The following is a 27,600-nucleotide window of genomic DNA, read 5'->3' as shown; positions in this document are numbered from 1 at the left end:
GCGCTGTTCGGGGAAGGATTAGTATTGTAAGAAAACACGTTCAACAGGCAAAGGAAAACTCTGAACCAGAAGTGATTAACTTTTTTCTGCTTTCAAATTGTTGTACAGTCTTCTGTTTATTATGTAGAAAGTATGTTGTCATTTAAAGGTGCACTATGTAACTTTTCTGGTGGAGGGTCCGTCACCTGCTTGTCACTATGGAGATGTTATTACTTTGCCTGGAATGTTTCACAGGTTTCCTTAAACCCAGTCTGCATTTATTCAATCACAGGTATGTTTACTGCAGAGAAAATACAGTGAAAAACATACACTCTTATTGTGAGCAGTGTCGCCTCTCCACAGATATGACCTGTAACTTGGTCTGGCAACATCACTGCCTTGCTTCAATGAAGACAAGTTTAATACCATACCGTGGAACATTCTAGCCAAAGCAATAACATGGAAATAGGCTGATGTATGGGTTGAACATATTTTTATGTATTTAGTTTACTTCTTGTTAATGATTTAGTTTAGTCATAGTTTAGTTGTAATTCTATGTAATGAGCTTTGCTTGGTATTAAAAATGCTGAAGTACTTTTGGGTAGTTTACAGGTTTTGAGACGAGACGGTTCCACACAGCACTTGTGTCTTTCTATAAAACTGGTTGGTTTTATCCTTTAGTTTCCTCAATGCCACTCTCCCTGTGGTGTACAAAGCACACGAGTGGAATAGCCTTGTTTATCTGTAATGGGTCCCCTGGCGCAGGTACATGAGGTACATCATGTCCTTGTGTAGAGAGAGGGAGACCTTCCAGGCCAATAAACAATATGGTCTGAGTGTAAATATGAGGCTCTGGTGAAAAGGTGCAGATTTATTGTATAAACGGCAATAAAGACCATTTAAATGCAATATGAAGAACAGTTACATTTGAGCAAACATCAGTCATAATAAGCTTTGTACACATCTTTTATACGTAGCAAAAATAATCAAATATTCCCAACAATTTTTCTAAATACATACACTAGCATATACATATTATTAAACACAAATATATTTGACATATAAATGATGCACCTAGCACCATACCCTGTCGTCTGTCCGTGCTACACATTTAGAGATGACTTTGGCCTGAAACAATATTCAATAAAATACAGTTGATCTGCAGAACTTTAGGCACAGCCCATAAAACAAAAACATCAGCTCTCATTTTTGGTTTCTTTAAAGGTACAGTATGTAACTTTCTGGAGGTGGCACATCCCCTGCATGATTCCAGTGTCTGTGCAATAAACACAACCAAAAAAAAAAAAGAAGATTATTTTATTTTAGTCTATTTTCTGGCTAAAAAATTGACTTTAAATGTATTTTTGGTAAGCATTTTAATTATTTTGGAAGAAAATAAAAAGTTTATACAGATCTCTAGTATTTGCAAAAACACAATTCCCTTATTATTTTGAGTGCAATAATGATTTCTTTTAGATGAACACATCTATAATTACTCCATGCTAGATGAAATGTTTATAATATATACATATATATTTACAAAAACAGTCATGACAAACAGTTATAGGCACATTTAAATTCAGGGGCAGAAGTGCTGCATTTTTGAGAAACCAGGAAGGAAGAGGAGTACAGCAGTGGCACAGCTGACAGTAAGTGAGGTAGCAGAGGAAAGAGGTCAGCCCTAACATATGCCACAAACCTCAATGTGAATGGTACTCAGGTCAAGTTGAATCAGTAGAACTTTGGTATGACTAAAATGAGTAAAAGCCCTTAAAGGTAGAAACTAGATCAGTCCTACATATTTACCTTTCATATATGCCTTTCCTTGTCTAATAAAACATGCAATTTACAACATGTTTTGCAAGATTGAATCTGAATGAATGAATGACTGTAGATGCATTGGAGCACTAGATCAGTCCTACCATATTGTTTTCCTTGGTCCATGTTAAATCAAAATGTAAAACTTGCTGCAAGCTTGCATCTTTGAATAGCTCTGTGCGTGTGCATTGGGAACTTCAGTCATTTGGCCAAAAGCAGGTTTTTACCCTTGTCATATAAAACTTAACAAACACAGCAAGACTGTTAGATTTTTTCCCTCCATACCAACATGACGTAATCTGATTTACTCAACATCAGTAACTATTTGTGCTGTCATAATGATTATGTCTGCATGTTCTCCAATGGTTATGTAGTACGCGTTTTTACTGCATTCCTAATACAAAACTGTAGGAGGAGAGGAGCAGTGTATTTCACAAGTTTGAAAGTGAATAGTTGAAGCAGCCACAAAAACTATATAATATTATTGCAGCAAATATTGCCAGATTTACAGATAGCAGACATTAGTCCGATCACATGTTGGCTCCACGTCCATAGTGCATACAGCTCCCAAAGCAGAGATCCTGTTTTAGCCACTGGCTGTTGTTGCAGCTGGAATAAGTTTTTACATAATCTCCTGCAGTCCAGACACTGTACAGATGACAATTCAACAGTGCGATGATCAATGAGGGCAGGTCCCCATCCACAGCTTAGAGAAGGTCTGGAGACTCTGGGATCGGATCTGGAACACATGCAAGGTTTTATTAGATAGTTTTTACACACAAATCAAGTGAGGATAACAGAATATGTATTCATTATGTCAGCTAGGGCAGAGGTGGTGTGGTTGGAAGCGTATGAATAGGGGTGGAGTTTGTTAAGCAGGAATAACATTGCCTCTATAATCCTAAAATTTTTTATTAATTTGGTTTATTAATTTTTTTCATCGATGATAGTACTTGACAATGACAATATTATGGCAATCTATCAGAAAATGTCATGTGGTTAAGGTGGAAGTATCAGTGCAGAAATATCACTTTATATCCTTGTTAGCCAGATCTTTTTTGTAGTTTTTTATATACTGTATATTTGATATTCTAATTTTGTATGAATCCCAAAACAACTATTTTGAAAAACATTTTTCAATTCATATCCCGCCTCTATATATGAAAATTTTGTCCACGTTCATGTGTAAAAAATAAGTAAAATGGAAAACGTTTTAAGGGAGTTTCAAACAACCAGGATTATGATGACTAGTTGCAAGGAGGCCGAGGGTCAGGAATGCAAGTTTTCCTGTTAGAATACACTTTATGGGTTACAGTCATAGGATGTGATCCAGACCACTTCAGTAATGCTTTTTTTTTATATTATGTAAATGTATAATAATTATAGATCATTTTGATCTCCCAAATTCCATAACCATTTTAGTAATTTCTCTAACAAAAGATTTATTTGTATTCAAAAGCAGAACAAAAATACATGGTCTTTGAATTGTGAGACTGGCAATAATAGGGAACTGGTTAAAAGTTAAATTCCCATCACTTAAAGGTCATCAAACCAAGTAACACAAAAATACTGAAGTGTCTCATTTAAAACGTAAGCAGCAGAAATGAAACCCAAATGTACAATTTTACAAAACGTACATGAACCGCTAAGAGGTAATGAAAGAGAGGAATCAGCTAGTTCTGAGGATTTTAACCTCAGAAGAAAAGTTTTTAGCCCTTTTAAAAAGCAGGAAATATGGCTCTAAAGAAGAATGTCTGGTATGTCTGTAAGGTGCCCCTCTAGAAAATAGTGGAAAAAAACATGGGGTTGAAATTCATTGTAACTAATATGTCAATTTTACTTTAACGTAAAGAGAGACTTAAAGATTAACTAAAGAAGCAATTAATGTTAGATTGCATTTTGATTAGCTGGAGAATGGTTTATACGTAAGGATGCCACTTTGTGTAATGCTGACCCTAACGATAATATTTTCACACTTTCAAAGTTGAAACTTTCGTATATTATATCCCCGTTCCTCGATGATTGCTTTAAATTTGTTGTTCATGTGTGTCTGCTCCAGTGGTATCCACAGAGGCGCCTCTCCATGCAGAGAAACACTTTTAAGTCCAAAGCTTTTCTGAAATTTGTCGGTGCAGAATATTTCATCGACATTGTGGGTTTTGTCAGGGAGAAAACTTGCAAACATACAGCACTTCAGAATCACACTGCGATCCAACATTTATGTACAATTGGCTGAACACATTCTGTACTGTACAGGAGACATGGCACGGAGGAGACTGATGGACAATGCTCTACAGTCCCTTAGCCAATCAGGACGCAGATTACAATGTGCATTCATACGCTGTAAAAAAAAAAAAAGCATGCAAAACTGCATTAAAAGAAAATCCACGAAACAGCAAGACCGTGAAAGGTGAATATAGCGAGGGACCACTGTACTTTGGAACAGTTCTCACAAAGGTGATGCATTAAAAAATCAAATCGAATGGGTGGGAAGTGAATTGTTTTCCTCTCTCATAGTACAAGCTTGAAAGTCATTTGCTACAGAGAGCAGAATATAACCAAGGCAATAAAACTAAAAACAGCTCAATTTAACAGTAGAAATATTCAATATTTAAAATTATATCAGCTAAACATTACATTTATGTTAACAGACATTGCTTCTTGGTGGAGACCTGGAGACTTTAAGGGAGCTTTGCAGTGTTCATAAGGGAAGTTTACTCCTTAATATTTTAGATCTGAACCAGCTGTCGTCTGCGTGGCTCTTTGCACATAACATTTACAAATGCTCCTCCAAAACTTGCACCACATCCAGGAAGTTACTACATGACTCATAAAAAGCTAAAGTTACTGCTGTTGCATCAGATTTTTACCAAAAGCTGTTTCGTTTTGAAATAATGGACCTGTTTTGCAGTTGCATGTGAATACCGAAAATCTAAAATGCAAATGACAGACGCTTGGTTGGCCTGCGTCTTACTAATGTGTTTTAATTTTAGTATGGGAACAAGCTGATAACAATTTCCATTTTAAATTATGGCAGAACTTGCTAATAAGCCTCGGAGTCATTAATTTGTCATCAAGGAACATTAGGCACTGCACCAAAACAAAGTTAAAAAGGGAATATATTTAAAATCAAAATAGCTTTAGCTTTTATGACACCACTGCGCCTTCAGTCGTGTCTCAAAGTTCAATCACTCCACACAGTCCTATTCTCTGACCTCCAGCACCAATAGCATCTTAAAACGTATTTATAGCCACACACTATTGTTCGTACAAGTTCAAATGCCTTTCACAGTGATTGAACTATTGCTTCCAGGGCAGGAGATGGATATAGCAATGTATTTTCAGTCCAAAACAAAGATATTTCAAACTATTTTGCTCAGAAGTGAGAGCCCCAATTTTTGACAAAGTTAAAACTGTTGAAAACTGTACATCTGCAAAGTGTGAAGTGGCAGTAACAGCACCTTTGCCTACATGATATCTGGCTTATATAAGAAAAATATCAGACTGTCAATTAATCTAAATTAGCATTAGCATTAGTTAATCGCCATAGACTGTATATATAAATGTACATAGCTAACCCACTGTGTTCCAAATAGGAAGAGAACATGGGTGTGCCTCTGGCTCCATCAACTTCGGCTCCATTTCATTTTGTATTGAAAAACTGTCACCCATCTCTCCGTAACTGGGCCTGTTATACTAGTCATTTTAGCCTTAAAATGTTTGTATTAACCCTCTCTACATGATACTGGTATTTTTAAGATATGAACATTAAAAATAGACAAATCATGTGCCATCATTCCCTGAGGTCGCTCCTGCTACATGATTGATTGATTGATTGGCAGCATTGCTAAGCGCCCACTCCCACCTATCTGGAAGTGCCATCACAAAGAAAGCCCAGTTTGGAGTATTTAGAGGCAAACGTGTACGGGGCAGAATAAGGTCACTACAGTCTATGGTCATATCCTATCAAGGCCGCCATAGATTTTCAGTACGCATCACTATAGAAAATACATTTGCTGGTGCTGCAATACTAACCACTCTGCCACTTTCCCCCACAGCATGCTACATTAGAATCAAGTCACAAGCAACTATAGTTCTTGTACTCATGACAGTTAAAGCTGGATACATCAAGAGAATCTGGGAGGGCATCTAATTTCAACACACTAAACGGCACAGGATCACTAGTCATTATGTCAAATGTATGGTAATTGCGCAAAAATACATAAAAAAATTGCAAAGGGAGCCTTTCCACTGATTGAGCTGCCACTTGGCTGGGTAGCGCCATTTTCCATGAATATGTATAACTTTAATGCCATACTGTGGAGTGTTCCAGGCTAAACAATAACATCTCCATGGAGCAGGTGTCAGACTCCAGAAAAGTTACATAGTGCACCTTTAAAGTAGTACATGTATTAAGCTGTTGCTGTTGTGTATTACCTTCGGCTGGGAAGAACACGTCCCCATGTCCCGGTGGAGAGAGGGGTGTACCAGTGTCGGACAGCAGGTGGCGACCCGTCTCAGAGGACTGCCTGGTCATGATCTGAGACACAGTCCGGGTTTTAACCTGAGGAGATCCTCCAAGAAACATTGGGTTTTCATGTCCCTGAGCTTCACTGGAAATAGAAAATATAAACAGGAAATGTATTAGTAAAACAAGACACAGTTGAAGATTTAAAATAAGTTACAAGGTGTCAAAATCTTTCTTCAGTGCCACTCCCAAATCTGGATAAACTGGTATGCAAGTTACTGAATGTTTAGAAGTCGTTTATATTGTATAGAAACCCCAAAATTAATATTGGCATGAAATATACCATATTTTACACAGAAAACCGCGTGGTAGAATCACTATGAAGGGAAATTGTGTCTTAAAAATTAACCATTAAAAAGTGTGATTTTATTTAAATGCTAATAAAATGACAGCCCAGGCCAGTGTTTTACTGGGAAGGAAATAGGCTTCAGGGCTGCATTCAGTCTGGCATAATTTTTCAAGTTTTAAATATGTTTTATGCAACAAGCTATTTAGTGAATCCATTTGCAACTCATAGTGTAGTAGGTAATGGCACATGCAATCTACACATTTTTTTGTTGTAAACTTTACTTTATACAGTCTCTAAAATGCTAAAAAAAACAAAAAAAACCCAACTTGTTTTCTGATAGTGAAGGCATACTAATACGTAAATTATTATTAAAGGTGCTGTACCAGAGTTTTCTGTCTTAAAACATGAAAAACAGAACTACTTCATTTTAAAATGTCTTCAGCGGTCCAAAGTTACTTGTTACTCTTTTGAATCATTCATATAATAATTATTTTCCATGTTTCACAACTTTCAGAGGTCAGAATGGGGTTTTGTTGTGTCACAGTAATGCAACAAAAACTACCTTACTAACCGCGCACTTCCTAGTTTGAGAAGGATAAACATTATATAAGTAGATGCAGACAGCACACAGTGAACTTATTTTGACCCCAAGAACTGTTTTTTACAATACAACCATACTGGGGCAAAATAAATTGTATGTTATAATTGTATTTTATGAAAACAAATCTGGTACAGTCCCTTTAATATGAAGGCGCAGCTGTGCATTGTGTAGTGTGGGAAATCTCACCTGTCCATCCTCACGAGCTCCTGGGCACCTGCGGAGGGAGGAAAGGGGAAACGGTCCATTGTAAGTGAATGAAACAAAGAGGAGGAACAGTTCAACTCCAGACCAGGAAACAAGTGACAGAAAAACACCACTGGGAAACACAACGGGAGAATATAAGCTTGACCCTTAACATGACGAGATGAATGAATTATGATCATCGACTGTTGGTACTACTCAGAGAAAGGGAGAGGTGCAACAGGAGGCAATGCAAGACAAATCTGTTATGTGCATCATACTACGACTACTACTACGACTACTACCTCTACTGCTTCTTTCTACAACTACTGTGGAATATTTAACAACTTAAACTGCCTTAATTTTTTGACTCGGACTATCTCAGCTTGTACTATTTCTATACTACTGCTAATAGTTTTGCTACAGCTACCACTTGGTTGCAAAAGTGACTGAAGTCTACCTCAGTGAAATTCTGATTTTGTAGGAATACCTAGAAAGCACTTTTTGAAAATACTTAAAGGTGCACTTTTTCTAACTTTTCTGGTAGGTGGGTCCGCCACTTGCTTTGCCTGGAAAGTCACACTATGGCATTTAACTAAATCTACTTTTGTATTTGTATTTATGATTTATTGTTAAAATTCCTTGGAAAATTGTGCAATATTTCTGTGACTGGGCTTGCCTCTCCACAAATCTAACCTGCAACTTGGTCTGATGCCATCATCTGTTTGTCTCCATGGATATTAGTTAATTTCCATACAGTGAAGCATGTCAGGCAAAGCAATATCAACTCAACAGGGGGGCCAGACCTTCACCAGAAAAGCTCCATAGTGCATCTTTAACAGTCCACTGTGGTGCTATGATCAGTAATACTCACGTCTGCTTGAATGGGCACTGTGTCGTTGTTTGTAAACCAGTATCAGAATCAGAGGCAGTGAGAGCAGAGCCAGAACACAGGCAGCCACAGCCAAAGCCACTGGCACCGAGCCTGTAGAGGGAAGACGCAGTGTAAACAAATCAAACAGAATGTGTGGATGTACCCGCTTAAAGGCGTAATTACAGGGACAGACCTCCAGGCGGAGTGGGGTCCAGATATGTGCACTTCTGAGTGCCATTTCTCCCTGTGGACAAAGACAAAAAACAGCCATTGTTTCTTTATATCACAATGAAGAAAAAGTACCACATGAATATGAGGGGGATCAAGTAACAGGATGCAGACTAGTTGTCCAAAGTCTAATCTCTCGGCAAGTTATGACCTGACTACAGGTTTCCAAGCATCAGATCCGATTATAAAAACCAAGCCGCAAAAGTGGTTCAAAATATTCATCTGTACCAAATATAGTTGATCAGCTATTTACTGTTGATTATTATTATTATTATTATTATTATTATTATGATTATTATTATTGCATTGTTACTACTTTTTATTCAGCATGTTTGCCATAATAGTCTAAAACCGCCATTTTTAAAGTCTCCTCTGACTACATGAAGACTAGTGCAGCACTCTCCCCAAGTTTCGCATGTGTCTAGAGCTGTATTTGAATAATGAAATCTGACTAGACTAAAAAGGGGCGCGGCAAAAGTTCTCAAAACTATTATGTATCTCTATGTATCTAACCCAAACTGCATTCACAAGACTACACCTGCACGGGAGTTCAGGTGTAGTCTTGTGAAAAATAATGATTTATGCATAAAAAAAATACAAAGAAAAAGAAAACAATACATTTATATAAAGACAGATTAAACTTGTGAATCTGAGTTTGATCTGCCTTTTCACATATAAATACAAAAAAAAAAAAAAAAAACCTAAAACAACAACCTTCAACTCATTAAGTTCTCCTTTCTGCTGTTGTCCAATATAAATCTACAGCTACAGACTACAGCTCTACTGTTATCTAACGTAATATAGTTCCATGTACTTACTTGGTGTGATTGTCAGCACCATGTGGCTGTGTGAACTCTGTTGCAGTACTTTGTGATGGTCGGCCTTCTCCAGTACATCTAGAGCCATGCAGCAGTATCGGCCCTGGTCTGAATGAGACACATTCTCTAGTGTAAGCCAAAAGTTATCATTACTCATTCCCACGTGGACCCCTGGAGGTAGCTTATGTACAATGTTTCTGGGCCTGGTGTGGTGTGAACAGTGCTGATCGCTCTGTTGGGTGAAGAACCAGGGGTGGTGGAGCTTGTCCTGGGGGTATTTCATGGCGCCTCTTTGGTTACAAACCAGCGTCACCGTCGCCCCCTCTGGACAGGTGTAGTACATGTGGGGAGCAAAGACCCCCAGTGCGGCATCACCATGGGACAGCGCTGTATTAGCTAAAGAGAAGAGACAAAACAGGATATTACATCAAAGGTCATATCTATTTTGAACTGTCTTTTCTTCCAAACATGACTTCTGTTTGGCCTATTAAAAATAGCTGAATTTGTATATTGTTTTGTCTTGCATGCTTTTTTGCAGTTTTGTACTTGATTGGATGTATTTATTTTTGACCACATTGCAATATGAACCTTTTCTGGTTGAGGGTCTATCATCTGCTTGACTCCATGGAAATAAAATTAAATACCGGTAGCTAAAACAGCTAAAAAAGACCTTGAAATTATGCATTTTAACTGTGAGTAGGCTCGCTTCTCCGCAAACCTGACCTGTAACCTGCTTGTCTCCATGGGAATGGGTAACTTTTATTGATACTGTGGAACATACCAGGCAAAGCAATAACATCTCCAAGCAGGTGGCAGACCCAAAAAAGTTACACAATGTACTAAGTTCCCAGCTTCTGTGTATTTTTTGTTACGTGGATCAACTGACACATAGATATTTAAGAATATAAGGCAGTTGACATTACTTTTTGCTGCTTTTTCCCATTAGTTTACAGACTCTATACAGAGTGTTGCTTTAATAATTTCAAAGCTACAGTGTATGGATAGAGTACTCAATGTAAACCAATCTAATTATAGCATTTCTTTGTCTCCAAATCCTGTTCCAGAATAAAATTTCCCATGCGTTATTCCAGTTTCTATTTTAGCTCTGTCTCATGTGGTGGTTACAGGCGGCTCATTTACTGCTTTCAGACCAGTGACTCAGCAGACAGACAAATGGTTACTATGGATTTCAACTGTCAAGTTTTAACATGTAGTACAGTCCTAAAGTCTAACAACTGCATAAAGATTTTATGGTCATATATAGAGAGAGATATGCTAGGTTTTATACATGGATTCAATGTGTTTTTAATCAGAGAATTTGGCAACATGATTGTACTGGAAGTGGATGTAGAATATTGATAGAAGTAATTGTATCTGTATCCAGAAGTAGCAGTGGTAGTAGCATTTATGTGATTTTTCTCAGTATCTCAAAACCAATACTTAATGATGTTTCGACAACCCTAAAGAGTAGTAGTTTCAGTATGAATAGTAGTTGCAGTTACAATACTTTAAGAAAGGCACTGATTGAGTGCATTGTTTACCAAAATATAGAACAAGAGAGTTGACTGATTAACACTTTATATTTTCTTTTTTAATATGAATACAGATTATAGAACTGTATTTTTTTGTACACAAGAAAACACAAGGACAACTGCAAGACAATTTTACACAACGCACAAAGCAGTTAACATCTCTGTCGACCACATCCTGTTTTGGCTTTTGCTGTAGTGAAATGAGGCATAGCAAAATAAACTGTGTAATGTAATCTATGAAGGATTGTTTAATTTTAATAACACAAGTGTATCCTTAGGCTCACTAGCGCAGCAAAAATAAAATACCACAAATGCAGCCACAATAAAAGGATAAAATTAATCTGTTATCCTTCCTCAGCGGGGATATTACTGCGTTGTAACAGCCAAGTACAGGGACATTAGCAGTAGAGTTAGAAGATAAATACGGACTCAGAAATGCTTACTAGAATGATAAACAAGTTTGACTAAAAGGTTTTTCATGTTTTAAGACTGTATAAATCATGTACAGTGCCTTTTAAGTATACCTGGCTTAAGATGTACTATGTATTTTTTTTAACTGCTTGTATGTGTTATTGCCTTGTTTAGAATATTCCTTGGTAGGTCATTAGACTGAAGTAGGTGTCATGATCAAGTCAGATCTGTGGAGAGGTCACTCTGCTCACAGTAAGAATATATGTATTATTAAGCAGTAAAATATACTTGAATAAATGCAGACAAGCCATACTGTGGAACATTTCAGACAGAGCACCTTTAAGTCTCAACAAGTACCACATTGGATCATATATTCTGACTTTTCTTGGTCTCTTTAGTATGACTTAAACAAATTACTACAGCATTGTCGTTCAGTACCAGATTTGATACACCGGATGACTGCAAGTGGTTGTGTACGAAACTTTTGTGTGAGTGTAAAGGAAGGAGGAAGTGCGCCTATTTGATAGTGTCTATACTCCATTGGTAACATAATGGTGTAGTACAGCAGTGGTGTAGTAGGCGTAGTCGTATTAGTTAATAATAATAATGCATCAGATCACTCCACACTCGAGGGTGGTAAGCTATTAGTGTAGCCACAGCTCGCCTGGGACAGACTGACGGAAGCAAGGTTGCCAATCTACACCGGCTCCTCCACCACCAACCCTCACACACACCATTTTCATACTAGGTAGTATGGGTGACGTGCCTTGCCTAAGGACACAACAACAGGTTTTCCCACTGACGCCCCGCAGTGCCACCTGATATTTCCAATAGTCTTCCATTCAAGTACTACCCAAGCCGAGGCTTGCTTAGCTTCTGAGATGTAATGAGATCAGGCTTTGACAAGTCTGTTAAGCCTGAGCAATTGTTGTAGTAGTTGTAGTACTAGTGGTAGTTGCTATGATTTGGCATAATCTATAATTTGCTGCACCTGGCTATGTGACCTCCTCTCACTTAATGTACCGGCTTGAGCCGCATTAAGTGCCCAGGACCAAACTCGCCACTCATCCAAGTAGCTTTTTCAGTTCTGATACAGTTCTGATAAGGGAATAAATATCTGTCTGAAGAGATGAACAAACTTCACACCCTAGTTCTTTACAAGGAGTATCTCTTATTAAGTCCATTGATCTACTCTGAGGTGTGAGCTATTGCCTAAGTCACATTTTGCATAATCTTTCTATTCTAATGAGTTCATGCCCCGATTTGCATAAATTGTATAAGAAATCACTATTCTAACCAGCATAGTGTGTAGTGTGTAGTATGTAGTGGTTAGAGGAAGCGATGATGGGTAGTAGTATCAGAAGTAATGTCACTTGTGGTCACTAGTGTTATAGTTATAGGAGAAGTGATGCTTCAAAGGAAGTTCAGTTGGTAGAAGTAAACACAGTAGTATTGTAAAGTATTATCAGTAACAGAAAGATTATTATTGTCAGTATTTGTAGTTGATGATGCAGTAGTGGGTATAGTAGCTATGTAAGCACAGCAAATGTTTGTGTGGGTGCACTGAGGAAGTATGCATGCATGTGAGTGTGCCCTGTTACACTGGCAGCACAGTTGTAAATGATGTTGTGTTCAGAGGAGCAGTGGCCAGAGCAGGATTTCAGGAGTGAACTTCCTTCCTGACTTAAAGCGGCACACGAACAAAGCCCCCACTGCTGCTCCATCTTCTCCTGTCACTGAAACTCAATGGAAAACACTACAGCTGCTGACAACTAATGTGGCGATATATATATAATTTTTCCATCATTTGTTTTCTTAAAGGTATACTGTAAATTTTGTGATGGAGGGTCTTGATTGTCCACAGAGATGTTGTTGCTTTTGCCTGTTATGTTTTACAGTATGGCACTGAATATGGCACCATTTATTTATTTAAATGTGCTTAATTGCTCAAAATTACCTTGAACAACGTGCATCACACTGTGAATGGGGTCACCACTCCACAAATCTAACCTGTGTGGGACATTCAAGGCAATAACTTCACCATGGAGACAATAAGATGACAGACTCCATCACAGTGCACCTTTAACCTAGTAGACTACAGAAATGACTGTACAATGTGATTGAATCTATTTGAATCTGTATCTTGAGACATTCAACTGTTTCTTTGTGCATTCCCTCAGCTACTTAGGTGAAATCCAGAGTGGTTGAGATTTTGAAGCAATTTGGGAAGCAATATTGTATTGTTAACATATTTAATTGCACCAGCAGAAAAGCAGAACTACAGTCATTTGTGTGTTTGTTGTAAACCTCCAAAGAGAAGGGATACATTTTGAGAATCTAGACAAAAATTATCTATTCGATACAGCACTAAGGAAAATGCTTGAGTCTCTATATTGATTTGATATCACAATGGTCATTTTCCTAGACAATAAAATTTTCAGTACCAAAATAATAGGGGTTCCTTTAATATTACCACATGGTCTGAGAATAGTTGTGATATAGATACATTATTAAAATGATTTTTAAACAGTAACATACAGTCAATCTAACCACTTCTCCATCTGTGCCCACTATGAAACAGTAACAGTGCCTTTTGAAAAACATTAGAGCACAAATAAGGAAGTTAATGTCAACATGATCTTTTGGCATTTGGTTTAAATTCTAGTGAAAGGGAAAACCAGAAGCTGACCAACCCACGACACTCGCTTTTTGATTAGCCCTTGAGTTTGTATATGTTTATGTGGAAGCATCCTGTCTAAGTGTCAGCAGCTATTGTGTTATAGGGGCGTCAGGGTGGGTGATTGAGTGAAACTACTGCCCCCCCTGGTTGATGGCTGTTCCTGCGTTTGCACCGGGACAATAGGGGTATAACCTCTGGTCCCATTATCACTACCTCACCCTTCCTTTAACCAATTCTCTTGGGTGAATTCATTTTCACAAGAATTGAACTAGAAGTGTTGTGTAATCAGAATTCAGTGTGGTGTGGCCATTTGTGAACTATGGACAGTACTAGGGCTGTGTGATTAACAATATTTTAATAAAATCGAGATTCAGTCATTTCAAAGCAGCAATGATCAGGCTGGGGCTAGTAACGCTAGAGCCAATCCTCTAGGTAAAAGCAAGTGGTTTTGGGTAAAATGATTAAAAGTCTTGCTTAGGTTCATGAAATTAATACTTAGCCTTTTGCTTTTAATGCTTTAGTTTTTTAATAAGAAATGATGAATTGATCAATATGAGGAAAGGACTTGACTGGTCAGAGTAGCTCACATGTTGAGAATTGTTTGGCACAGATTGGCAGCCACCAGGACAGTATTATTTTACCATCAGTAAATGCAAAAAGCACTATATAAGACTATTTTAATTATTGTGAAATATAGTAAGTGCATTTTCTCTTTTAGAGCATTTACCCCTAAAGATGTTTGGGTTTCGGTCTGTGTGGGCAGAAGCTCATGCACACTAAATGAGTCTTTTTGGTTACTTTCCAGTGACTATATGCCAAAAGCTAGCATAACATATCTGAGCTATCTGAATGAATACTAATAATAAATATAAAGTATTATACACTATGAGAAAATAAAAATAATAATAAGGGCAACTGGACAATGCAAAACTCAAATCAGTGCTGGACCAGGTAGATTCACTATAATTGAAGTATGTATTTGTATTATAGTTTTTGTAATCTGCTGAAAAGTTAGTTTGTCTTTTTGGTGGCTTTAAAGTCCATTTTGTGCAACTCTGGTCGTTATCAGTTTCGTTATCTTTTTCCATCGTATATACCTGACATGTAGCACAGGGCTTGCGTTCATATCATCTTGTTCAACTGATACATCCTGGAAAAAATGCTTGTCTTGTACATCTTTGTAAAACTACCTCCTGAGCTGTGTGTTTTCCTGGCCTATAGCGACAGATCTGGTGCCAGCTCTTTTTGATGTGGTTGCCGCAGAAACAGCAGGTAAAATAAGCCTTTGCCATCTTCTTCGTGGACATTTCAGTCAGCAGACATCTGTGTTTTGGCTCCATTACACATCTAGGTTTCTCCTCCCAGGATCTCCCAGCCCCTCCGGGTTTGGGCACAGTGTCTCTTTTGTTTTAAGGCCCGCTGCCACCTGTTTGGGACACGTTTCCTCTGACAGATCTCTCTCAGTTGGGCATGCGGCGTATCCAGTGTGAATTCATTAAAACATTTTTGCAGCGGGTATATTTACTCTAATACACTTTTGGCTGACTCTTTTGGCACTCTTCCTCCTGTTGTAATGGAAATAATCAGAGCTCGATGAACATGAACTACCTGTGTTGGTGTCCCGTGGATTATAGGAGACTTGAATAAGCATCTCATTGTATAAAGATAATGGAAATACAAGTCTGTTTGGTGTCAGACTCAGAGGTTGATGATAGCAACAGCTAACTAGCCTAAAGCTGGAAGATTCCTAATACGGTTATCAAAAGTGTCAATAGATGCTAATCAACAGATTAAATATTTTTTTTAGATTCAAATTCCTTAGTAGCCACCCTTTGTTTTGTTGACAGTGCTGCAATCCCTTGGCCTTCTCTCAATGAGCTTCATGATGAAGTTTCCTGAAATGGTTTTCACTTCACACGTGTGCCTAGTCAGGGTCACGAAATGAAAAGTGTCCAAAGCAGGGATCCCCGCTAAGGGTGGCTATGTTTTAATCAAAAATAAGTTCTGACTTATTTTCAGTTTATATTTTTGTTTGCTACATTCCATATGTGTTCATTCATAGTTTTGATGCCTTCAGCATGAATCTATAATGGAAATAATCATGGAAATAAAGAAGAAACATAAATAAATGAAAAAGTGTCTCCAGACTTTTGAGTTGTTGTGTAGTATTCAAGAAACTACTATTATTTTGGGTTGAACATTAAATTCTATTATCCAAAAAGAAAAAGATTTTAATTATCGAGTAGTAGGTCTTTTTCTTAGAATCAAAGTTTGAAATTCCAATATTGTGACAACACTAATTTCTATTTTAGCTTGCATAGCTTTTAGTCCAACTAGTGACTTGTCAGTAGTTAGTTGGGTTTTATGGAAATGCCAAGTCTATAATTGAGTTTTTTCTGATGCCATGTTGGTGTATTTTGTTGGTCAAATCAATCATGGTTAGTGAGTGAAAGTGGGAAAAGTAGATAATGTTTCTTTTTTAAATGACTACTTTCTAATACAACTGGTTGGAGGACCTCTCACTGGCCCCTTCCACTGAATCACAACAGCAGTTTCACTTCAGGTCTTAAGCACTGAAATAAAATGCAAATGACATCCTGAACAACAGGAAGCTTACAGCACAAGTTTGACTAAAAAGGATGCAGTTTTGAGGTTTATGTTTCAGGTCAATCAGCTTTAGTCAAAAACTGTATTTGAAACACTGCTACAAAAATGTGTTTTTTACATGTTCAATTGTGGTTCCTGTTTTTGAAAAATGCACAGAAATGCACAAGAACATTCTGTGGTGAGATGAAGCAGGTTTACAACAAGATTACAACACGACTTCAGCAATAACGCAGCCGAAATATCCTTCTTTGTCAAACATGGGTTTTTTGAACTAATGCAATATATGTGTGAGAAAAAAACCTATGAGCTTAATGCTATACTTTATTCTCAATTATGTCACAGAATTACATGCACAATTACATTCTATTACATAAAACATGTTTTATCTTCATTCTAGTACTGAGTATTGACTTTGTTAGTATTACAATATAAAATTGTGGTATTTCTATTCAGCAGTCTTATGAGACTTATGAGAAATACAGATTGAGGCTGACTACCTGCATGCACTGACTCATCTGTGACAGGCTTATGTCGGCATAGGCATCGTGTGATAGAATGAAATGTAATGCTTTCAGTGTCTGTAATTCGGTGCACATAGTGAGGAAAATCATTTTGCTTAAATCTTATAAAATAACCATATAATAAATACTTTCTGTACACTTTCCCAGGCCATTACAACAAATCATACAATTATGTTACCTATTTGTATTATTTGTCTTGGTTATGTGGACAAGCACCTTTGCCACCTTGTGGCTATATTTATATTTCTAATAGTAGCAGTAGTATATTGAACTGTATAAGAACAGTAACAAAAATAATAACAGTCAATCAACCTTTACAAAATTGTACGCATGTACGTATTTTGGTCTGTCATGATAACACGTTTTGAAGTGATAACGATAATACTGAAACCAAACCATATACCAGAAGTATCTCAAAGTATTCTAAATGTACAATATAACAGAATAAATAAGAATGCAATACCTAAGTAGTTAGGTTGCATCTATAATGAGTCAAAGAAGTTCATAATTCAACCTTCTACAGCTCAAATCTTATTATAGTCCAAAAAAGTAACCAAACTTTTCCCACTAGTGCAAAGAAAAACTACCCACAATAAATACTAACCCCCAAAATTGATTGTTCCATCGATCACCTATTGAACGATAAGTCGATATAGTAATTATCATGACGAACCTAGTTGCATTGGTGATGTATTTAGGGCATGCACAAAGTTAAAAGCCTAATAATGTTGATACAGTGTAAAGGCTACAACTTTCAATGCCATATCCTTGACTGTTATTTCACCACTGGAGTGAAGGCCAGTTATATGTCAGCGCTTTAATGTCACAACACTCCTACAAATGCATTTCTGTTGGAACATAATATAACATTGAGAAAAGGTCCCACAGAACTTGGGTGCTCCCCCTCCTCCACTATTGTTCCCCTGTGTCACCAACACAACTGTTCGCAAGTTCAGCAAAAACATATGACAGCAACTGTGTGTCCTCTGTTCTCACTGTTCTGCTCCTGTCCCACTGAGGAAGCAATTTTTAGACTCTTTAAATGATTTTTAATTAGAGACAGCGGATCAATGGCTGGTACCCTGATGTACAAAGTAATCAAAACATGAATAAAGTGGCTATAGACATGTCCTGCTTGTGTCTTGTCCAGAAACACTTCTCAAACCTTTAAGTCCAAGTTCTACTTTAGAAACCTGTTGATTTTGGAAGCTTATTGACAATACATGACAAAAATCAAGATGAAATAGGTCGACGTAAGAGTTAAATCAGTACTAAGCCAAGACCAAATCAGCAATAAACCACTGAGACCAAGACTAAATGAGGACAGGCTTAAAGTTTGATAATACACTTATCCGAACAAATAAGGAAAAGGCCCTGATTAGATCTTATGTTCAGTTATGTTTAGATAAGTACTGTGCTGGCAGTGGCACTGTAGCAGCAGATGTTGTTGTCATTATTTGGAAGGAAGGAACAAGTTAAACAAAGAGATGTGATGTGACTCCAGGGACGCAATGGAAATGTATTCACTTTCATAGATACATATAAGTCTATAAATAGATAACTGAACTGTGTTACTGTAAATGTTATTGCAGTACTGATATTTAAATGTCATTATCATAGTAACTGAATGTACTTTTGTGATAGTAGTGTTTATGATGGTAGGAGCAAAAAGATCACCCAACAAAGTAATGTGCTGCTGAAGTTTGCCTTTTGTTTTTTTGTTTTTTTCATTTAAATATCATTAACGAATAGAGTAACTTTTAGAACAGAGTTGTGGGCCTAGTAGTAGCCTCTAGATCTATGTCAACATGTTGCTTTAAAGGAGCTTATTGTGCGCGCCAATCTAAATAGACTAAATCCTGGTGTAAAGTGATCACCTCTGCAGGTTTTAAATGGCATTTCATGTGAACTGAACGCAGCCTGAAGGAACAGCTGTCCCCGCTCACTCCTCCTCGCACTTAACCCGCAGCGCCAAAACTCAGACAACAAGACAAGATTCAACAAAAAGGCCCAAAAAAACTGAAAACAATGGTGCAATCTGATCGGTTTGACGCATCCATTTGGTATATACAGTATGTGAAAGTTCTGCTGTAGCTGGGTATCGGTTTTATTTTTATATTTTGCAAACTTTGAGCAGTTAGAAAGAGTAATAAAAGTACAACAATCATTCCAACAACTTTTCAAAACGCAGCATTAATTAATGATGAGAAAAAAAACAACAACCGTCAAATCTGCAGTAAAAATAAACTGATGACACATTTAGGGGCAAAACATGGGGTAACACGACTGGAAAACGTGGGATTACGCATGGGACTTTTTGGGGAGGGGCTTTGGAACAGCTTTACGCCAGATGTTCAAAACAACAACAGCGTCTAACGAGATCTGAAAACCATAAAGTTTATTTTAACTAGTCTGAAGCCCAACACGAGCCTGAGAGCGCAGCTGTTTGGGTTTACAACGCGCTGGGTCAGAGCAGACAGCGCACGCGTAAATTTAGCTCGCGTAAAAGTCTGGTTCGAGGGACTGAACTACAACATGATGCGTATTTCTCTCCTGTCAGTGACGTGGGACCCGTAATCCCCCCTTTGTGAGCCGGGACATCACCGTGTCGCCAGGTATAAAGTGTCAACAAGCCTCCACACGCCCATAGAGAGAGCCGCCCCGAGCATCAGTAAAGCGCACTTACCTTTCGCTAAATTCACCAGCAGCGCGCACAGCCAGATCACGTTTTTCCCAGCGCCAAGAACTCTCCAACGCGTCATGGTTACGTTTTGCTGAGAGAAAAACAACTTGCTGAAAAGTAAAGAAAACTACCAGACAAGCAAGAAAGTCAAAATGATTTGGTTAAAGGTTGCTTTCAAGAGGGCAGCCCAGAGGATGTCAATCGTCACTTGGGCTTTAACTTCGCTGACTCCCTTGTAACTTTGGAGCGTAAAGCAACGTGATACTGGTAGTGACAGGCCCCGCCCCCGCCCCTCTCTCTTTCACTCCCACAGTGACTAACAAGTGAAGACTCTACATCTGGATATAATAAAGAGCCATTTAAACGCGTACAGTGATGAACGTAGCCAAGAGGGCACATAAAACTTTTTTTTCTCAGTTTTGTTAGGTCTAAATTAAGTGAACTCTTACTCCCTTAAATGAACTGTGGCCTAATAAACGCCCTTTTCCCTCTTATATCTTTGTATTTACATCCAGGCTCAAAACACTTCTTTTTAGCTGTGCATGTGACTGAAAGGATTTTATTCTGCACTTTTTTCCTTTAATGTCTTTTATCTTTTGATGTGTTGTATTGTGATTTTAATGTCCTCCTTATTCTGTAAAGCACTTTGAATTACCTTGTGTACAAAATAAACTTGCCTTGCCTTGTTAAGGGGCCTATATTATGCTATTTTCTGATCTATTTTATATTGTTTCCTCATCAAAAATATGTATGGATTTGTGTTTTGTTTCATTCACACAATGATGAGTTATTTTCTCAAATGGAAAACCCTCTGTTCCACATTGTGATGCCATGTGGAAGTGCTCCACTTTGTTTTTAAACTCCATACATTTTCACTATAACCATTTGGATGAATTCAGCCTTGGAATTGCCAGTCTTTGCTGAACTACTTTTAGCTTTGAAGATGTAGACGCACCAATGATAAAGGGTTACTCAAACATGTATGAATGAAACAACTACAGGTACCACAAGTGTGAATTATGCATAATATTTAACTAAACTGAAACTAGTGACACAAAAGTGAAACATTAACAAGAATTCCTTATACAGAAACAGTAATAATGTCCATAAATGTGATAAATTTCCTTGTATGGGAATGGGAGCTTGGTTTTATGTATTACTTAGCCTATCGTTTGTTTGTTAACCACTTACAATTAAAATAGTTATATTAGTGCAGCTTTGACAAACACATGTCTCACTTTCCTTGTATATCTTTCCTTGTATCCTTGTATATTTCAATTTGACTCCTCACTCTCAAGTCCAGTCCTGAGAGAAACCTGCTCAAACCGGACACACAAGATTTTACCATATTATACTCTTTATGTAATTTGAATTGCATTTGCAGTGTAGAGTAGTTTCAATACATTACAGAAACAAGGAAGTGAGTCCTTTGTGCTTCTTCAGCATTAATACGTTGTGGATTTAGCCTGTTTCTGTTTTGAATCATCTAAAGATATTTGTATGCATATCATGTACGCATTTATTTTTATGCAACGGACATAAACACGCATTCATTCATTCATATTTTAATTGTATTAGTGTTATAAAGACTCAGACAAATGCTATTGATCCACAAGGGAAATTACTTGGACACAGTAGCTCACAAATTACAATTTAAACAACAGTTCTTGCAAATAGAATCATTATAAACTAGAATGATAATCAAAAAGGTAAGATGCACTTTATTGCCCTCATAGGGAAATTTTCCTCTGCAGTTGCCCTATCCTTCAATGCCACTGGTCAATAACTTGGTGAGGTGGCAATTCCTGCTTGTGTCAATGGAGCTAGATACATTTAATACCATACTGTGGAATATTTAATGTAAAGCAACAACGTCTCCATAGAGATAAGCAGGTGGCAGAAAAGTTACCTCGGGCCACTTTAAGGATAAGTAGAAACCTGTCTTTTTTCTTTTTTGCAGACTTCAACCACAATCTACGTGCGCATTATTGATGAGAACGATAACGCCCCTGAGTTTCCAGAGGAGGAGTATGAGACCGTCCTGAGTGAGGGGCCTGAAACCGTGGGGGCCACCATCGCCACGGTAACGGCCATCGATCCAGACGAGGGCCTGAATGGAACACTGAGATACGCCATCACTCAAGGCAACCTCATCCAGACCTTCAACATCAACAGCATCTCGGTGAGAGAGGGTATAATTCAGCACTAATGGGCTCCACAGTGGATCAAAAACATACTGCATAACTGATATTTGTATAAACTAAAAACTTTTGGATGTGCAGAGGAGACAGTAATAGCAGTGTAAAAAGTAGATTTACATTTACATGGCTGACAATGTGCTCAATTTCAATTACAAGTACTGCTGCAGAATTTCTACTCAGGTAACAGTAAACATGAAGATTACTACTCAAATACTAGTTCCTAGTTGCACTTTAGATCAGGCTTTTAACCTAAACTTCATTTGTTTAAAGGCTAGTTCAAAAGTTGAATTGAGTTGTTTGATTTGCATATTTTTTGAGCTTCGGCCAATCAGAGCAGGCTATGCAGTGCTGTTGTGTGTATGTGTGGAAGCAAAGACAGCAGTGCACTGGGACAATAATTGGAACTTTAGGATTTTAAATGTCGTTAATAACAATCATGTGGCTAGAATTCTACACAATACAAGTACATGTTTGAAAAACTACTTAAAAAAGTACAATTGCCCCCAAAAAATCGACTTAATTATAGTGACATGAGTATTTATAATTAGTTACTTTCAATCCCCGAGAAGCAGTAAGTGCAGAGGAATGAATTATACTAAGCTGACAGTTGCAGAAGGTTCAGAGGAAGACCAAAGATGACATTTATGGAGGGGACCTGACATTAGTTTGAGAAAAGGGGACACAGAGGAAAGGAGAAGATACAAGTGTTTTTCAGTGGCTAAAAGAGGACAACGCAATACTAAATGATTTCTCTTGACAAAAGTCTTAAAACACAACCAAATAAGGGTAAAATACTTGCTTTTAATGAATGAAGGTCAATCTAGCCCACTGCAAATGAATGAAACTGAACAATATGACAACAGATAGGAAATCACAAATCATTTTTATTCAGAGTTTCACAGTGTTAAATATTGGAAAAATTCGATAAGCCGTAAAATATTTAATTGCAATAAAACAAAAGTATATGTAGGAGTTAAGTTTTGGTTTGCGTCTCATTCAGGGGAGGATAACAGCAGTGAAGCCTCTGGACTATGAGATCAGTAACGGACACTACACTCTGGTCGTCACGGCAACCGACCAGTGTCCCATACCCCGTCTGCGGCTCACTTCCAGCACCACGGTGAGGACATCCACACTTTACTGGATCATATCTTAACTTTTTTTTTTTAAAGCACAAGAACAAAAATAAATAGGCTGAGTAAAAGTAAATGCAAGTTTTGCTTTACAAAGTAGGTTTATATAAGCCTTATAGAACTGGGTTTTAGATTATAGAACTCTTGTAGTCAGGGTGTAGTCCCAGTTTAGTCCTATTTTAGACTTGGTTTAGATCTAGTGGTACATCAAAAGCCAAATGTAAAAGACTGATACTGTGCTTGTATATGTTCTTATCTTTAAACTTGAATAACATACTTCTCTTTTTAATATTTTACAAATGATCTTCTCTTCGTCTTGATTGAAATGCAGTATTGTGGATAGGCTTAAGGCTTAAGGCTCACTATGTTAAGACATTCTCCCATTAACCGTATGAGTAACAGTTAAATCCCCCATTACAAGCAATGCATAGTGCTGTTGTGTACCTCCGTTTGTTACAGCTGCTGACAAAACCTCTTTCCCTCCAGGTTTTGGTAAATGTGTTGGACATAAACGACGTGACACCCACTTTCCCCAGACCGTACGAGGGGCCATTCGAGGTGACAGAGGGGCAGCCCGGACCTCGAGTCTGGACTGTCAAAGCCACGGACGAAGACTCTGGACTCAACGGCAAAATTGAGTACAGCATCACAGCAGGAGATTATCAAAGTATGTGTGAAGCATTTAGTTACATTCACTTTAGTTACATTCACTTTCACATACTTAAGCTTAATTTAAAATAGAGCAGTAGGCAATTTATCTCTTTGGGCCGAGCATTGCATGGGTCTCATTTCAGAATGATGACAAATTAGGACTGTTAAAACAAGATATTAGATCTTTTGAATGGGAAAAAGTCCTCAAAATGTTCCATATGACAGGAAGCTGACACCAGTGAGTACCGGTACTTAAATAACAATAGGCCAGAAAACACACTAATGTTGAATATGATATTTTTTAATCACAGATGCTGTTATGTTTTAATTCTTTGTTTCAATGTCTTGTCTACTATCAAAAACATGTTTGTTTTTAACCATGAAATAGTACAAATTTGCAGTTTATCAGTATTTTTCAGAATTTCTATCTTCCCACTACTAGAAGATGTAACTGTAGTCTCTTTATATATCATGTGAATGCTTCCTTTTTTATAACTCTTAGCATAGCAGTAACTTCCTGGTAAATCTGTTGCCCATGGCTAAAGGAAGTTCTTTAAACAAATATTACACTACTATTTGCATGGTTACCAAATAACATCTACAAACTCTAATTTACTATATATATTCTTTACATTTTATATAATTCAGATTTGTATTACGTTTTATAGAGATATATTTAGAAAAAACATCACAAAACATAACAAAAAAACAATTATAATGAAGTAGCAGTTTGGAGTAGGAAATCAATGAGCCTGTTTCCATTATTAAGCCATTTTACATCATGATTGTTGTTTACGATGAACAAAAAAAATCATGAGCTACGTATTTTATTGTTCAATTCTAAATACCGTTAAAAAAAAAGCATGCTGTCTTCATGATAGGCCTGTATGTCTTTGTCAGATGAGTTCATGGTGTCTCCGGTGGAGGGAGAGCTCAGAGTGAGGAAGGATGTGGAGCTGGACCGAGAGACCACTGGATTCTACAACATCACAGTGACAGCCCGTGACCTGGGAACACCCTCAAGAAACAGCTCTGTGCGTACATGTACTGTTAATACTCCACAATATGGGCTTACACTGCTCTTATCTGTAATAATTTCTTAACACCAAAACATGCAGTAGGGTAATGTTCCAGCTAAGTACCCTGATTATGAACTTAACTCAGGATCTGGCACTGCCACAACATAACTGAAGGATGAATTAAATGCAGAGGACAAATTGCCCTCATGGGACAATCAGGTCCACAAATACAAGGGCATAATTGTGATGACTGAATAACAATAAATATCATGTATTAAGTGTAGGACTAGTAGGTTCTTTTAAATACATTTCCAGGTTTCCATACTCAATATACTGAAAGCACTTTACAATGTATTTTTAATTTTTGCCACATATTCCTTGATCATGTTAAAAATTGCATCTCTTACAAGAAATTTTGATCTGCAGTCATCAATTTATACTTTTAGTTTTGTAGCTTTTTGCTTATTAACTTGTTTTTTTCCAGGTGGTTGTTGGTGTCTTGGTCCTTGATATCAATGACAATGACCCAGTGATCCTGAACCTGCCCTTTAACACCAGCGTGAGTGAGGGGGCTCCTGTTCACTACTCAGTGGCCAGAGTCCGAGCCACAGACGCAGACAGTGGACGAAATGCACTCCTCACGTACAACATCACCGCAGGCAACGTGGACGGGGCTTTCTACATCAATGACACTGTAAGAGAGGTTTTATTTTTAGTTATTTTATTTATTTACTTTACTTTATTTTGTTAGAAGTACTTTGACTGAATAGTTGCACCTCACTCAGGTAGCACCCAGCCCAGCTGCAATTACTGTGTCAGACCGATTTTGTTGTGGTATGACACTCACATGATAACTGTTTATTTATTAAGGGAAAATGCCTACCCCAAATGGAATTAATCCAGAGCGCCACACCCCCTTCGTTCAGCACCACCAAACTGCAGGGCGTGTGGTCTGAGCTCCTCCTCCTCCAATACTTTGAACTATACGGAACACTTGTGGCCACCAGACAGATCTGCACCGCATGCAATCTGAGCCAGGGTCACAGCAGAATATCTAATCCTGAAAATACTGGGTTCAGAGAGATGAGAAATTGGCACCGTTGCCATAGAAATTAACAAATCAAAGCAAAATATATATTTTTGCTGGTCAACATTCCTCAAAATGAACAGAGTGCTAAATACATTAATAGTGCATGAGTGTGAATGTTATAAATATGTGTGAATATAGATTTCTTTTAAGTAATATGACTAAGGAACCAGAGCAATCGATCTCAGTTCGGTCTGTACCATTTTCTATTATAATGCATATTCCTCATACATTAATATATTTGTGTGCATTTCAATATAGTACATTTCTGAATGTTAATGGAAAAAAAAACATTTATTATCACAAAGTTGCACTCTGCCTAAGGCCAGTTGTAAACAGAATACACTATAATTTCACATAAATGTCATCTTTATACCAGTAACATATCCATTTATTTGCATGTTTGTGTTTCAGACTGGTGTGGTGCATGTGAACAGACCACTGGACAGAGAGAGAGTGGCTGAGTACAGATTGACTATCACTGTCAAAGATAACCCCGAAAACCCTCGCATCGCTCGCAGGGTAAAGTACAGTTGTCTGTGATGCAACTTTTACGCTTTCATTCAAAACTTTCAAGTAGTGATTTGTTCTGGGAGAGAGGAGCTGTATAAGTGAGGATAACAAGCTTTTCTGCTTTGCAAGGGGGAAATGTTTGTGACTAGCCCAAGACTGATAGATTTTTTCAGTGTTTTCAGACTGACCATTGACGTCTTAATTAAATGTTTAATTAACAGTGTGCTACTGTGGGGGGTGGGCCACCTGAATATGGAAATGCTTAAGTCTTTGCCTGAAAATGTTCCATAGTATGGCAGTAAACCAATCTATTTTGCATATATTCAATAACAGTTCTTTTATTGTTAAAAAACATGCATTCCTATATATTTCAATTCCATGGAGGTTGTACTTGGTGCACTTTTAATCCTGTAAAAATATTGCAAATATATATAAAAACTCTTACATATCCTTTTGTTTATATTGCAAATCAAGCAATGTAATTAATCCAAATTAATCAGAAGATGCATAATTTTACTGTAAACACCCTTTGCTTACTCCAAACACAAAGGTTGCTGTAGCTTCAAGTATGGTGAAGGTGTCAAACTGATGAACTCACAAATTCATCAGTTTATGAAACCAAGTGAAACCGAGAGTGTATAAATGTGTTTCCTTTAGCTGACCAAATGCCCTAGTTTCAATTCAATTCAATGTTATCTGTATGGCACATTTTAAAACAATATCAGCTCCCCAAAATGCTTCACGTAAGAGTTAACAAAAACAAATATACAGATAGTCAACAGTTAAAAGATCGTAAAAAAATTTAAAATGACTTTCGGAACTGTGCTGGGATTGGAGTTTTTCACCAATGTTGTTATGAAGGTAAGCCTGCAGTTGGTCATATGCAATATTCTCTAAAACCTTAGACAAAAAGGGCAACTTTAAAGTATATTTGGGTCAAGGTTAGGCTTTTTGATAAGTAGCCAGAACCCAACATGTTTCATGGCAGTAGGAAAACAACCAGACATCAGCGACAAGTTCACAACATTGGCAATATAAAGTCCAACTGAAATAATATCTAGTGGACACAAGGAAGGCTTTAGCTGTTGAGCAATTTGTTTCAAGTCCAAGAGAGACACTGGGTCAAAATACTCAAAGACTGAATTACAGATAGTTGGAGATACTAGGTCCACAGCAGAGGGCAGTGGCAGTCTAAGAGCAGAGACTTTATCCTTAAAGAGTGAAGTTTTTAGAGTGTAATTGAGGGC

The 27,600-nt window shown here is 37.5% G+C and overlaps 2 protein-coding genes across 2 annotated transcripts in view; one reads left to right on the top strand and one right to left on the bottom strand.

The window, feature by feature from the left end:
* Nucleotides 1-27,600, top strand: part of cdh23 (cadherin-related 23) — a 246,948-nt gene that overhangs the window by 197,896 nt on the left and 21,452 nt on the right. Inside the window, exons 37-42 of the mRNA XM_055227160.1 lie at nt 21,710-21,931; nt 22,951-23,070; nt 23,570-23,750; nt 24,635-24,768; nt 25,238-25,447; nt 26,255-26,362. Of these exons, the coding sequence (XP_055083135.1) occupies nt 21,710-21,931; nt 22,951-23,070; nt 23,570-23,750; nt 24,635-24,768; nt 25,238-25,447; nt 26,255-26,362 (975 nt within the window). The remainder of the gene's footprint in view (nt 1-21,709; nt 21,932-22,950; nt 23,071-23,569; nt 23,751-24,634; nt 24,769-25,237; nt 25,448-26,254; nt 26,363-27,600) is intronic.
* Nucleotides 821-19,986, bottom strand: vsir (V-set immunoregulatory receptor). The gene is made up of 7 exons (XM_033980225.2): nt 19,753-19,986; nt 9,316-9,711; nt 8,463-8,513; nt 8,270-8,380; nt 7,402-7,429; nt 6,235-6,410; nt 821-2,536 (listed from the first exon to the last, which is right to left on the bottom strand). The coding sequence occupies exons 1-7, from the start codon at nt 19,826-19,828 to the stop codon at nt 2,505-2,507; spliced, it is 870 nt and encodes a 289-aa protein (XP_033836116.1). The 5' UTR covers nt 19,829-19,986; the 3' UTR covers nt 821-2,504.

Source organism: Periophthalmus magnuspinnatus, chromosome 15 (genome assembly GCF_009829125.3).
Source record: "Periophthalmus magnuspinnatus isolate fPerMag1 chromosome 15, fPerMag1.2.pri, whole genome shotgun sequence".
Classification (NCBI taxonomy): domain Eukaryota; kingdom Metazoa; phylum Chordata; class Actinopteri; order Gobiiformes; family Gobiidae; genus Periophthalmus; species Periophthalmus magnuspinnatus.
Note: the sequence above shows the minus strand (reverse complement) of the source record. Positions and strands in the feature narration are given on the sequence as shown.